The sequence below is a fragment of the Tetrao urogallus genome (genome assembly GCF_951394365.1).
Source record: "Tetrao urogallus genome assembly, chromosome: 18".
NCBI lineage: Eukaryota > Metazoa > Chordata > Aves > Galliformes > Phasianidae > Tetrao > Tetrao urogallus.
Window position 1 is genome coordinate 2757312 of NC_136831.1, and position 14152 is coordinate 2771463.

General features: G+C 38.2%; 1 protein-coding gene across 1 annotated transcript in view; it reads right to left on the reverse strand.

The window, feature by feature from the left end:
• Window positions 1–712: 712 nt before the first annotated feature.
• The window catches only part of SMURF2 (SMAD specific E3 ubiquitin protein ligase 2), a gene marked incomplete at both ends in the record, with an annotated part of 52655 nt that continues 39215 nt past the window's right edge, over window positions 713–14152 (reverse strand). The window contains 11 exons of the mRNA XM_079544440.1: window positions 713–812; window positions 1067–1142; window positions 2898–3099; window positions 3449–3569; window positions 3804–3941; window positions 4418–4596; window positions 5055–5169; window positions 5721–5824; window positions 7297–7507; window positions 11546–11704; window positions 13911–13995. Coding sequence (XP_079400566.1) covers window positions 713–812; window positions 1067–1142; window positions 2898–3099; window positions 3449–3569; window positions 3804–3941; window positions 4418–4596; window positions 5055–5169; window positions 5721–5824; window positions 7297–7507; window positions 11546–11704; window positions 13911–13995 — 1490 coding nt within the window. The remainder of the gene's footprint in view (window positions 813–1066; window positions 1143–2897; window positions 3100–3448; window positions 3570–3803; window positions 3942–4417; window positions 4597–5054; window positions 5170–5720; window positions 5825–7296; window positions 7508–11545; window positions 11705–13910; window positions 13996–14152) is intronic.

The window sequence follows — 14152 nt, forward strand, 5'->3', positions numbered from 1 at the left end:
CTGTACCCAAGGCAGTATGTGTCACTCACACTAGAAATTTTGCTTAAGGAATCTGACGAGCAATATAAATAGGCCCCAAAACATCATTTTCGTGATTCATGCTTGAAAAATATAAAAAAAGTTCCCTGTGGTAACATTAGTTGAATGTACATTGCAGAATATAATGTTTTACTATAAGAAAATGCAGTAACATGTAAGTGGCTTTAATTAAAAAGATTAATGATCCTTTCAGCCAATTTTATGCAAAAAGTTAGAATAATCCAAAATATTTTTTCCAAAAATAGCAGGTATAGATGCTGGTCAGTATCATACATTTAAAAGAGGCTGAAACGTGACTTGTACCGACTGCTGAAGTTGTTTCTTGGTATCTGAGAATAGAAATCAGGTAGGCAAATATAATAGATTACCTTTTACAAAAATAGTAGTAGTCTTTAAGTATAGAATACTGCTTAACTGTTGAAATGTAGGAAAAGTCAGCATTCTGTATGTTCAAGGTATTAGTTTTTAATAGCAGCTGAATGATCCTATGGCAGGAACCACAGAACCTATTTTCTTGAAAGAAAAAAATTGCAAAGTTGTCCTTTCCCTCACAGTGTCCTAGTGTAGAAAAGGGAAAGTTTCCTGTATTTCAAGCATTTCTCGAGTCTTGATGAGGGAAGGGCATTCCGGCTGACAGGAGTATAAATAGAGTCTCAGGTAAGCCTGTGAAGGGTCATTCCACAGCAAACCCACATGTTTCTTCAATGGCAGTTAGCAGCTTCTCATATAGCTTGTCATAGCTTTCATAAGGAGGAATGTCTATTCGGTTAAAGCTGCAAAGACAAAGTGAAAGCTTCAATTATTTGGAGCTTACAGCCTCCCTAGCAAATCTCTGCTGCAGTTCATTTAAGATATTTGAAACAATATTTGACGTGGCCAATGGCATTTCACATAAACAAAATCTAATTGTAGTTTTCACACCTTTACTCCTCTGTAATGGACAGCATCTGCGATGTCATAAAAGAAAGAAACAGTGCAAAAACAGGCAGCAAATCCACATATCACAAGAGACCTGAACAAGTCTTACCAGGTGTGAGCTTTCGGCAAATTATTAGTGCTGGCATCAATCTGGTGTATTGTAAATAGTCGTGGGCCTGCAGCACCTGAAAATCCAGAAAAGATCTCTAGTACTAGTTGGAAATTGCTTTGCTGAACTGCAACAAGAAAAGACAGTAACAAAATGCAAAAAAACAAGAAAAAAGAAGAAAGAGAGGGGAGAGGAGCTACACACAGAAGCTGAGGCCATAAGCAGCCAGCAAAAAGCCAGAGGAAACCCACAGCTCCTAACAGTCAGAGTCTGCCCCTCCACCCACACGAAGTAACCATGCTGTTATCTCTCTTCCAGCAATTTAAACAAGAACAAAGCACTGACAAGGAAAAACGTAAGATACCTGTTTTAACTGCACACTACACAACTGCAATACTTCTGAAGGTCACTTTGCCCACACCTCCTAGGAAACTTCTGCAGCTCTACCTGTCCTCATATTGTAACGCACAGTCAAACTGGATAGAGTTTTCATGGATACTTTTTAAAAAAATGATTTTATGACGTTACCTGACTGTACAGAGTCACACAGTCTCTAAGTACAGTCATAATCTCTGCTAAAGAGTGTAGCACAGCAGTCTTGAGATTCAGTCAGAATATTCTAAGATTCCACCAGGCCAGAAGAGGTCACAAATGCCCTCTGTACAGCTGGCATATTTGCCTGAGTAGACTGGCATTTAAGGACATAATCCACAGCACCAATCTTTCCTATGGGGACTCTCTGCTGTCAAATAGGAGTATTAGCAAATGAGACTGCATTACTGTATTACCACAACTCAAATCTAGAACCTGGCAACATCCATCTTCAAATCTGTAGGGAAACAGGATTTGTTTGTTCACAGAAACTTTTTCTTTCTTTCTTTTTTATTTTACTAGTATAGCCACACTAAAAGTAACCAGCACTACTTTCAAGTATTCTCAGGCCATGACCAGTTAGTTTGTTTAGACTCTACAGTCCCTGGTATTATTTAAACACTTGAAGTAACTAGGGCCTTCAAAACCTCAGTATTCCTGAACTTCTAATGTTCCTGAATACTTTAGAGCTCAAGAACAGAGGAAATGGACAGTGAGGTCTTCTACCTGATGGAGAGATGATGAATAAACAGATTTCTGTAGCAACTGGCTTTTGTACGTGGCAGCTACTACCACAGAATGTGTGCTCTCTTGAGATCTTCTACCTATTACAACGGGCTGTGGTCCATGTTTCCCTGGGCTGTTTCCTCTCATCTCGTGAAAGGACAAAACATGGTAACTATGGTGTTAACAGAGCCGCGTGGGTTACAGCCAGAGCTGCTGCAGCTGAGATCCAGAGCTCTGAATGAAGCTCATAAAACAGGTCAGTAATTAAGTAATTGTTTCCTTTGCCAGGGCTGCCTGCGATTACGTTGCTTTTACAGTAAAAACAGCCCAGATTACCGAGCTCCTCTGCTGTTAGAACCACAGGAACATTCGCTCCTTGCTGGTGTTTGCTGGTCACAGAGCTGTGCAGATGCTTGCAAGAGAGAGAAATGAAACAACAGCCTTCCAGGAAAATCACGCGAGAATCCTGGTAGGATTTCTACTGATCAGAATGTATTGCTAGAAAGGGAAGGAAGTGTGCAACTGAAACAAAAGAACCGGTTACAGCTAAATCAGAAGGTAATGAGCAAACTCACAGACTATTTCTGTGACTGCTATTCATCAGACCATTAAATATTCCTCTGAGGAAAGTCACGTAGCAGCCAACCAGCCTCATTTTGAGCTAATGCTTCTGTGCCGCATCTCACTGCTTCCTCCATGCACAGGCATTTGCAGCTACTTTGGGCAAAATTACCTTGCAATGCCTTGAAGCCCTGCAGAGGCACTCTGGATGAGCCAGTCACAAACTGGAGAAGTCGTGCTCTCCTCTCTTCATCAAAAAACTCCACAGCTTTCCAGAACCATTTCACAATGTTGCTGTCTGGTGTACAGTGTTTTAACCTAGTATTTGCCTTCCAGTCATTAACATCAATTTTTCCAAGTCCACAAATGATGAGCTGTAAATTTAAAATACGGTTAATGATGAATTGTTAATTTAAAAAATCGTTTTGGAACTACCCAAATAATGAATAATTGATTCTGAAAAACTGTTACTCCAAACTTCCACAGCTGCTACGAAATGCTGCGTTGAGAATCACTCTCCTGGTTCTCTTGAAGATGCCTGCCATCCATGTCAGAGACTGCATGACCTGGTCACCTCTTATACTAACTGTATTTTTGTAACAGTGCACCTGCAAGACCCCTGGAGCACTGGGGATGCAACCTCACATGTTCCTTAGTCTCAGAAGACCGCCTGAGGCTTTTATTATCACACTTGATAACGTAACATAACATCAGTGTACTGACCTCTAACTCTTTCTCATCAAATGTCTTCAGCAGATGTTGTGGGATTACTTCATTAAATCCCTTCTGTAGAGCCAGAAACTGAGCTTCAATTCCTCGTAAAAATCGCCAGTTTACATAAAGCCTGCAAGCACGTTCAAATTGGATTTACGAAAGGTGTATTCAAACACAATAAACCTGCAATTTATCCAGCCCCCCAGAAATGGTCTTAGTGACAGAAAAACATAACAGAGCTATTGCATTACCACCTAGAAAGAAGAAAAAAAAGCCACAAAACCCACAACACTTAATTACTTAAAGTGCATAAACGTTCCTCCCATGGGAAATACCAGAAACACTGAAAAATATATTGCTGTACCTGACATATTCCTTTTTGTTTTCTTCTGTCACTGGGATGCTTTTGCCATTGGGTTTTAGCTCATGTTGAATAATTTCCCCGTATGCATTGTGTTCTACACAAAACGTGTGGTCTAAGACTCCTGTAATGTCATTCTCACTGGTGGAAAGAAATAAGCAAGTGACTCAATGAAACATTCTGCAAACACATCACATCTGTAATTCTTTTGACAGATGTCAAAATTTAGTTTCTGAATACCATTTAGAAGTATTGCTGGAAGCAAGAGGTGAACATACATTTTTGCTGTATTATATTTTAAGCCATCATAGACCTTTCAATGTTACATTTTAATAAAATGGTAACTGTCATTAACAAGCAAAAATCAGTAAACAAAGTTATGAATAACTGAGCACTTTACAGCTCAGTAACCTCTTGCTCCCCCCCTCCTCCCAGATTTGAAATCCTTGAGCATGTTAAGCCTTTAAAGAAGCTGAATTGTGCACATAAGATGTTTCTTAAATCTGCCTGAGCAGGAGATCAAAACAAGCTTCAGCTCTTGTCAACAAGCATTAGGAACATGTATCACATCAACTGAGACACAATTCTAACACTAAGATATAATGCACAGTACATACAGTATCCAAACCAAGCTGTTATGAAGATCAGGGTCAACCAATTCCATATCATCCAACGTAATTGGCTTCCCTAGCAACTGCTTATAGAAAGGCAATGTGAAGCCACCATCAATATAGTGTCCATGAAACACAGCCATCCCCATTATCCGTCCAACAAAATGGAAATATGATAAGTGTTCCTGGAATTGAAAGAAAAGACTCAGTGATCCACCTAAATACAACTCCTGGATTGTATTTGCTGAACATTTAATTAAATTTCAATATGACTTAAAAACAACAGCAACAACAAAACCACCACCACCCAACAAACAGCCAGAGCTGTTTGATTTCTTTTTTTAGTTTGTTTTTTATAGACAGCACATCGAGTATGCTGCTTCAAGTCCAGAAGTCTTACTGTTAAGAATTAAACTCCATTTCTCCCATAGGAAACACAAACTAACATTTTTAATAGTATTAAGAACATTTGAGATGTTTCTTTGATCCACACTGAAAAGAAATGATATCATTTCATAAATTCAGTCTCTAGCAATACTAATGTGAGAACTAGATTATTGAATCTAGAGCATTATTCTCCACGTGTCCCTAATTTGTGGGTCACAAAAGCATCATTTTACTGAACTCATAGTATCAGTCATACCGGGTTAACTGCAGAATCTGGGTTGATTTGCAGTGTGTAGATATCATCTCGGGAATATTGGAAGAGACCATAATAAGGATTCAACATTTCATGTGACAACAGGTAGAGCCACTCCCTGAAGAACAAAAAAAAAAAGAATTTACTGCATAACCCTAGATTAATTAATTAATTATTTAAAAACTATTCATTAACTAATTAATTAATACTTTTCAATCTTTTCAAAGGACAGTTAGCTATGCACATGCAGAAATCAGAATTATTTTAACTGGTTCAGTAACTGCACAGCACCTCTCGGCTTGCCATATTTCCCAGCCTGCCAAGATTTTCCTTCAAGTTACCACTTTCTAAGGGTTACTGATTATGATTCTGGCACCAAGTTGAGTGTTTACTGGTGTACATACATTCCCAAATACCCAACTTCACCATTCAACACCAAAGGTGTCTTTGATGCAATCTGTAATGTGCATTTTGATTTATTTACAAGAAATTCTCTTTTCTTTGAAAAGACTATCTGAAAAATATGCACTCTTCTGACATACAACAACACTGCAATGCACAGAAATAAGAATAATTTTAAAAGAAAAAGAGCTGCTGTCAGTCTGGTGTAGGAATCAAAGCAGTGCAGCTGGTGGGGCTGAGGAAAGGGACGGAGGATGCACTGCTTACCTGGCAACACCTCCATAATCAAGGCCTTCCTCCCCACGGAACTTTATCATTAATCGTTTCCACAGATCTTTTGGCCTCATCTTCATGACTTGCCTGTAGGATTCCTGTAAATACACAACAGGTTCTTTTATTAACTGCTGTTTACAGACAAGCAGCTACCACTGCTTATTAGAAATGGAGTCTCAGAATCCAAAGGGGATATTATTCTTCTACACACTAACTGCTGTCTCTCCAATCACAAGCTATTGCATAGTTTTCTATAAATGCGATAATGCTTGTCAAGTAGAAGATAAGCAAGAACAATTGCCTCTAAGCTTCAGGGGTGCAGAGTGATCATAATATTTCTTTTTCTTATTTTCACATAACACCTCACACACAAAAACATCCCTATGTCAGTAAACTTATGTTTTTGCTCTCATTTTTGCAGTGTGGAAAGCCAGCAGTGGAACTTCTACTGACTAGAAGATGTGCAAACCTCCATGAAGCATCTTAAGATGCTTAAGCAACTTAAGCACCAATGCCACCCCAGTATATCTATGGAATTATTCCTCTATCAGTAAGACTTCACCAAGACAACATGAAAAGAATGCTAAAGCGAGGCAGACCAAATACTGGTTTTAAAAAAGAATTAAATCAAAGGTTTTATTTATGTCCAGTAATGATGCCCCCAATCTTTGGCTTTGGGGAAGAGAAGAGGTAGGCATGCCTGGGACACTTCAGAAGAAGAACATAATAATTTCCACTGCTTTACAGCAGCCTTTCTCCCCCTTCTTTTTCAGTTTATTATGAAGTGATTTGACTGTCTCCAAAGGGAATACCAACACAAATATTTCTTGGCTGAATAAACAGTGACAACACAGTGGGGCTATCATGTTTGCGGGTGGAGCAAAAACACAACAGGGATGGGTGGGATGGGTGATAAAGTTCTTGAGACAAAATGTTCTCTAGAAAAGCCAATGAATTATAACTGCATTTCATCAATTCATCAGAATTATTCTGCTGAACAATCTCAAAGATATCCCAACAAGGGCACTTTTGGTCACTTAGATGCCTACAGAATTCATATAACAGATCTGGTTTGGAAAAATACTGCACCTCTCTCGGTTCTGGCTGATAAGTAATCGTGACCCAAAGATGAATGCTATTCTTTCATACTCTTTACTGAAGTTACAAATACATCAAGGGTCATTTTCTGATCGTTTGGTTTTCAATGTGCACCATTCTCTCTGTTAGGAGAGGCTTTCCCACATTTTGGGAAGAAGTGAAACAGCATCTTCAAATAGATGAGGTGCTTGGATGCTTTCCTCAGTCCCTGAGACAGTCTGCACATCTCTAACCACAGGAAAACTTTTCTCCTTGTTCTTCTTCCCCATGTGGTAAACACACCTATTTTACATGCACGATTGTTCTGAATATCTCTCTAAAATGCTTCCTCTCCCCATTCACCACCAGCAAAATCTCAGCTTTAACTGCAGACTTCAACATTTTGTCTAACTGAAAGAATTCTTCAGACCGTTACGGACAACCCTCCTCCCCTTCCCTCAATATTAACAAATGGGTCAAGTTCTCAAGTTACCTCAAAAATCTCTTCCCTGGAGACCTCAATACGACAATGGCCAGCTTGAGGTTGCTGCTGTGACAGCTCTTGCCTCAGGATCTTGAGTTTCTGCACCAGGTCTCGTTTGTACCTTGGCACAGTCAGACACTCTGCCTCATCTGGCAGCTGACACAGGGACACTACCTGCTGCTGCTGCTGGTGCTGCTGATCTTTAAGTTGATTCTGGCGGCTAGAAACAAACACAGCTGTTTGCAGACATTCCAGTCACACGTCTCCTGTTTTCTTTATGCGTTTCTTAAAGGCTCAATCTTAGTAACTAACACACTTTCGATTTACTGTGATTACTGTGATTACACGAACAACATTCAGGCCTAGAAAAAAAGTAAATTCAGAGAGCTTTTACCCTGACTAAAGACATATGCTTCTGTCTTTCTTGGCAACTATCAGTTGTTTTTAGAGTTTGTTATTTCTATTAGTGCTACTCTACAAAGTATGTAAAAGGTTACAGCACGATATAATAAGGTATTAACCATGCAGTTTTACTACTAAGCTGCTGACACTGAATTTCTCAGGTACCGTTTCCATATTTCCTTTGTGTGTTTTGCCTTCCTTCGATTTAGAATTCAGGGATCAGCCAAACACTCTGCCTCTAATCTACACTCAATACCATAGTCTGTTTTAAATGGCTTGTATGAAAAAGAGTAAGCTTACAAAAAGATGTTTGTACTGGCAGCTTGGCAAGGACCTTGTCCCTTGTACCTGGCCTAGTCTGGACCACAGGAATGTGGGGAGCTCACATGTAACCAACTGGCACAGATAAGCAAGTATTTTCACTAGCAATTCTAAGGGATTTTGTAAATCTAACTTCTTACTGGATAAAGTCAATTTGAGCAGAGATGTCCTTCCTCGTGTCACTTCTCAAGTAGGTGTTTTTGTATGACCAAGCTTTTTAGTATGGCATTTCCAAACAAGAGGACAAAAGCTGTATTTTCCCTAAAACTTGAAAAGCCTCTGTGCAGGACAAGTAGTAACACCCTAAATTTATTGGATAAATAGGAAAGGTCACAATTCAATTTTTATTTTTTTTTCCAATGGAATGTTAGTAATTTTTTTTCAACATCAAGGACCAAACATATGAGATAGAACCACACACAACTTCAATATATTTTAAAATTTCAGCCTATTGCCTGTTTTGAAACAAAGTCTACTGAGAAAGCTCCCTTGACCGACAAAATTTCATTTCCAGCAGGCTTTCACCACCACAGCGTTCATTTTTGGCAATTAAAAAAAGAAGTGGGAGTGTTCCCAGTTTGCCCCGTGGTTCTGACTGCTATTCTCTTATTTTCAAACCTTTCATTTAAAGTTAATTTGCATGAACCATGTTCAAGGGAAATTTACACCAGTTTACTGGGATCATCACTATCAGTAGTCTTACAAACCTGCCATTTAGAAGCCCCTGCAATGACACACATTTGGATCAGCTCAGCAATAGCTGAAAGCTATTTTATTATTAATAATATTATCTTTTTACATCTGGGCTTTAAGAAGAGAATAATGCACAGCAATCCAATTCTGTCACAATGCCCTAAGATGCGATACTTTGGAAATAAGCTTAAACGATTTGGGGATGTTCAGTGTTCTATTGACTATTCTTAAATGAAGGCAACCTTAACTTTATTCCTAAGCTGATCACATTATTACAATAAACATCAGTTATTTTAAAAGTCAATCCCAAGAAATCAATTCATTACAACAGCTTACAAAGATACTTGTTGTGGCTCCAGAATACAGTTCTATGTCATTTGTGCTACATGCATGATATTTTTGTATCATTATTAGTTCTAAATACCAATCTCAAACTGTATTTAATTGATAAACAAATTAAAGCAAAATTATTCTGTCTTATGCTTTCTCAAACTCTGGAAGAACAATCTTATGGAAATATTCCTTGTATATATCTACCAGAAAGGGTAACAATAAACACTAAGGTGAGGCTACAGTGGTACCACATTTCATAGTGTAAAAGCACAGCAGCCTAGACATGGAACTAGTCAATCTTAAAGAAAATGCAATCTCTGAAATAAGCATGAGTTCAAGATGTATGCATCAAATTAAACCAATCTAAAATAAAGCAGAACTTGAAGAAAAAGTGCCATTCTCTGTGTAAGGCTAAAAATAATCAGTGTAGCATTAGCTAAATAATCCGCAGTGCTTGAAGTAATTAAATGTAATTTCTTCGTTTGTTTTCACAGCTGAATGAGCCTGCTTGATTGTGTGCTGTACTTTGAGGATAGAGCTAAGTACTTTTCAGGTACCATAACTATCAAAACCTATCGTGAACTCTTGGCTAACATTTTAAAAACAGAACTGGATAACAAATTTGCTTATTTTCATAACTTGTAATGCCATCATTGGAAGAATAAACTCCTTTACTCAGCTTGACAGAAAAGTCAGTATTACTAAAAGCACATTTTTTATTACAGCTTTGAACATAAAACTATCCCACCCATCCCACCCAAATACTAAACTTATTTCTCAGATAATTAAAAATGTCAGGCCAAAGATATATTGCTTTTTTTTTTTTTTTCCTTTTCTTTTTTTTAATAACAAATGAGGTGGCTTAACAATTAAATAAAACAAGTTTAAAAGCTTTCACATATCCTGTTTGGTGCAATAAAAGAATAAACACTAGAAAAGATTTATCAGGCATCAGGCTTTGCTGATGACACTGCTGGCTGGATTTCTGAAATCCTTTCCTAATGAAAGACAGATGTACAAATGAGAAAGAACTACCAGAGTGTACTTAAGTTTAAATAAATGTAATGTGCTTTTTGAAATTAAAAGACAAAGGAGATTTTCTAGATGAAAAGCTATACATTGTCCTTCGCAACACATGAACCCAGCCACACATCCCTGCTACCACTGGAAATAAACCTACCTGTGAAGGACCCTGTTTTACATCAAGTCCAGTTAACTAACTTCCTGTGCTTTAGGAATTACATTGTTACAGTCGAGAGGGTCTGAAGTTATCTTTGGGTAAAATAGCTACGTCTGAATTCAATGTCTGCATGACGGGAACTTCACTTAAGCTCTGTAATATGCAGATGTATACCAATGACTTTTTACACAAAGAAATGCTTAATAGCCCAAAAGGGAGAGGTGTCTAAATATTCAATTCAAATGGATATTGGGCAGACAAAGCCTGTCCAATTTGTGTGTATTACATACAAGACAGGTGCGCTTCATAGACATCACTTTTCTTGCCTTCATTATCTTTGCTTGCTCCCATTATTGCTTCCTTCAACTTGTCTTCCTAAGGATTCTCTTCCCACAGACTACTCCCCACATGACTTTCTATCTAACTCTTTATTATTCCCTCCACTCAAGAGCTACCTAATATTTTACAGGTGTTTCCCCAAAAAGGTGTTGATAAGAGTCAAATTCCTGCAGAGCTTGGACAAACTGATAGCCATGCAGAGGCAAAAGAGCAATGTTTGTTTGCTTTTTCGTTTCCATTTTCAGTAGAGCTCCCCAGTGTCAAACACATGGTTGGGAATAAGAAAAAATATCCAGAATCTCATTCAGTTTCCTCCTCTTTCTAAAACGGTGATATGAATATGTAATGTCTGCACTAAGGCAGAAAAAATATTTTTGTTTTCGTGGTAAAAAATCCAATTTAAATTATTTGGGTCTTTTACTTTGAGAACACCTGAACTAACCTTACCTTAAAACAGGAGCTGAATTATTTCTCTTTTTCTCTGAGTAGTTGGGCACTTCTATCCCCTTGCTTACCTGAATTGGGTACTGAATGCAATCTGATATTCTAAAAAACAAGTACTCCATCATTGAAAGTAGTACTAAGCAAAAAGAAAAGAAAAGAAAGTGTCTCTCACCATTGGAAAAAAATTCCACAGGCCAGCCTTTGCATGGGAAGGCACTTGCTTCTTCCCTCCGTCCTGGCCCCCAATCCTGGCACCATGATAGCCACATTCCTGTCTATATGTGCCAGAAGGATGTTTGTTTTGCTTTTTGTTTTGTTCTGCAGTGTTGTTTGTTTCTTTTCCTTCTTTGCAGTTTTAAATACAAGAGCAATCAAACCCTCTTTGCTACGTAACAGAGGAGGCTGGCAGTGTGTTACAGAATGTCACTATTACACCTCCAGTTCTACTTAACGGCAGAATACGTCTCAATACAAAATCCAGCACACCTCAAGAGTCACTTTCTTTCCTCTATTATATTCAACACACGCTGGAGACTTTAGACTTACTTTAAGACTAAATGCAAGTTAGCAGATAGCCGCGGGTCTGTAAACTGCGTTGTCCTGTTGTTATGGTCAACAAAATAAACTCTGCCTGTTGCCGTATTTCGGATCTCCCATCCAGGAGGCAGTGGACCAAGCTCTTCACAATTGATGTTGCTAAGATCCCTGTGAAAACAAATATAAAATGAAAAATACCTCAGCATTTGGCCTCTGAGCCAAACAAGTGTAAATGTAACAGAACAATTCCATGAAGTCTGAGAAAATGTATTGTTTCAGAAACCTGATCTGTTCAGCTGGAATCTCTACTCCCAAGGTGCAGCCCACCAAAGAAAAAACACACACCCCAGAACACTTGCTGTAAGGAAAAAAAATCTTATCAAATAGCCTTCTTTTGTACAGACCAACTTCAGACGTTAAATTCATACAGGCTTAAAACAAAAATACAGGCCACTGCCACATTTGCTAAAATGGAATTGCAATTCTACACCAATTCTGACAGAAAACGTTTTTAAAACATCATTAGTCACATAAGGAGCTCTGAATCACACATCAAAAGCTCCTACAAAACAGAACTGTATTTGGGAAGAGTTACACATTCCATGAGGAATTACACATGGGATACGTGCATGCCACAGGTGATTTTTGCCCCCAGGCCCTCAATGCTAGTGGGAAGAAAACGGTTTTCTAACAAAATCTTCCAAACATCTTAAAAAAATGTGAGCACAATGAGCAACACAGAGAAACCCACACTGGGCTTAAGGAAATTCTGCTGAAAACAGCATGACTGCAGTTGTTTCAGAGGTTCACTGAAGACAAACTATTAGCTTTTTAAAAAATCAACAACGCACACTTTTATGCATATAATTCACACTTCAGCTACCACCTACTGCCAAGAACTTTTTTGAAGGCACAAGTCCTCAGATCCCCCAGTATCCTACAGGCTGATAGGAGGGAAAAGCTCAGGGGCAGAAGGGCTGAAAAGATGCAGGCTGTAGGGATTCAGTGAGCTGAGAAGGCTGAGAAGCTACAAAAGGAAACAGGAGGCCCTGGGCCTGAGCTTCTGCTGATACTGCTCATGCACACAGCACTGAACACGGCCCTGGGAACCACAAGGCTTTTTTTGTTTTTTTTTTTTTTTAGCAACCGTGGTACATTAACATAAAAATACAGTATTTCTTAGAAATGACATCAGCTGCATCCCTTGTCCCTGTGGTTGGTACATGCAAACAGCCAAATTTTGTTCTCAGAGATGCACAGTTTCTGTTGCCACACCTAAGAGCAGCATTTTGGATTTTGTACGTAATCATTACACCACAAATTTTAGGAAACTTAACTTTCTTCATGTCTTAATTTACCTTTTAGAGAAAGGAAAATCTAGTTTCTAGTTTTATATACTACGCAAATAATGTGAGCAAAACCTTCCTAATACACAACTGTCAACTCTGCTGCACTCTCAAGTCTGAAGATAATGCATCATAGTGAAGAATAATTCTGTAACACAAAAGTAGTACTAAAAACAATTAGAAGAATCATTTGAAAACGCAACGAAGTTATAGCTATGAGGCACTTTAATCCTTCCCAGGAAATCCAAAATCCATTTCCACGAGAACGAGCACCAGCAGCAACTGACAGAGCTGCTACAATTTTCATCAAGGCCAACAGTGGCTGCCAACTTCAAACAGCACATGTTTAAAAAAAAAAAGCTGCTGAAAATTATTGCCTCTTAAAATGTATGGCTGGTATTTGTAAAGAACAATCAGAAACTAACAGTATTTTCTCTGTTATCCTTCCTTCCCCTCAAACACATCAGAAATAACCATGGGTACAATCACATACAATGTCGGTGTGTACATGTGCACACATAAATAAAGATACTGAAGTAAAAGAACTCTTCAGATTTATTTTCTATCAAGTGTAATATATCTGCATGAGGAACAGCACTTTGAGTATTTAATCACAGGTTAGACTTTTTTAGACTCTGCATCTTCTCTCCTCAAAATTCCCAATTTGCAAGTTTCTCATTATCAGTGTGAAAGAATACACAAATACAGCTGTTGTTCACTTCAAACATGGAATTCAAATACAAAACAACCCAGTTTTAACTAAAGGACCTAGATAAACCTACATTTTTGGAAGCACTCAGATTCTACTCTTTGTTTAATTACTTTGCATAATACTAAAATCTGGACTTGGTTGAAATTCATACAATTAACTGATTCCAGGTGTTTCATATTGTTTTAAAACACCACTGTTTAAATAATTTCTTTTAGGGGCCAACAGGCAAAAAAAAACTACTGCACAGAGGGCTCCAAAGACAGATTGGGAACTGTTCTGATGTGACAACCTAAGGACACTTTCAGCATTTTCTTACCTGGGTACTCTTGGATCATGCCACGTACTAACACCAGTTTGAGTATGCAGAAAATAGACCTGACCTTGCTGAGTCGTCCTTTGCTCTGTGAAATCAAGACAAATTAATAAATGTGAGAACAAAATACGTAACACAAAAACTAACACAGACTGATTAGCCCAAAGTAAGGAATCAAAGTGATCTAACATACAGAAGACAAAGCCCATTTTCCCAGTTACCTGAAATATCTAAAATTAACTAAT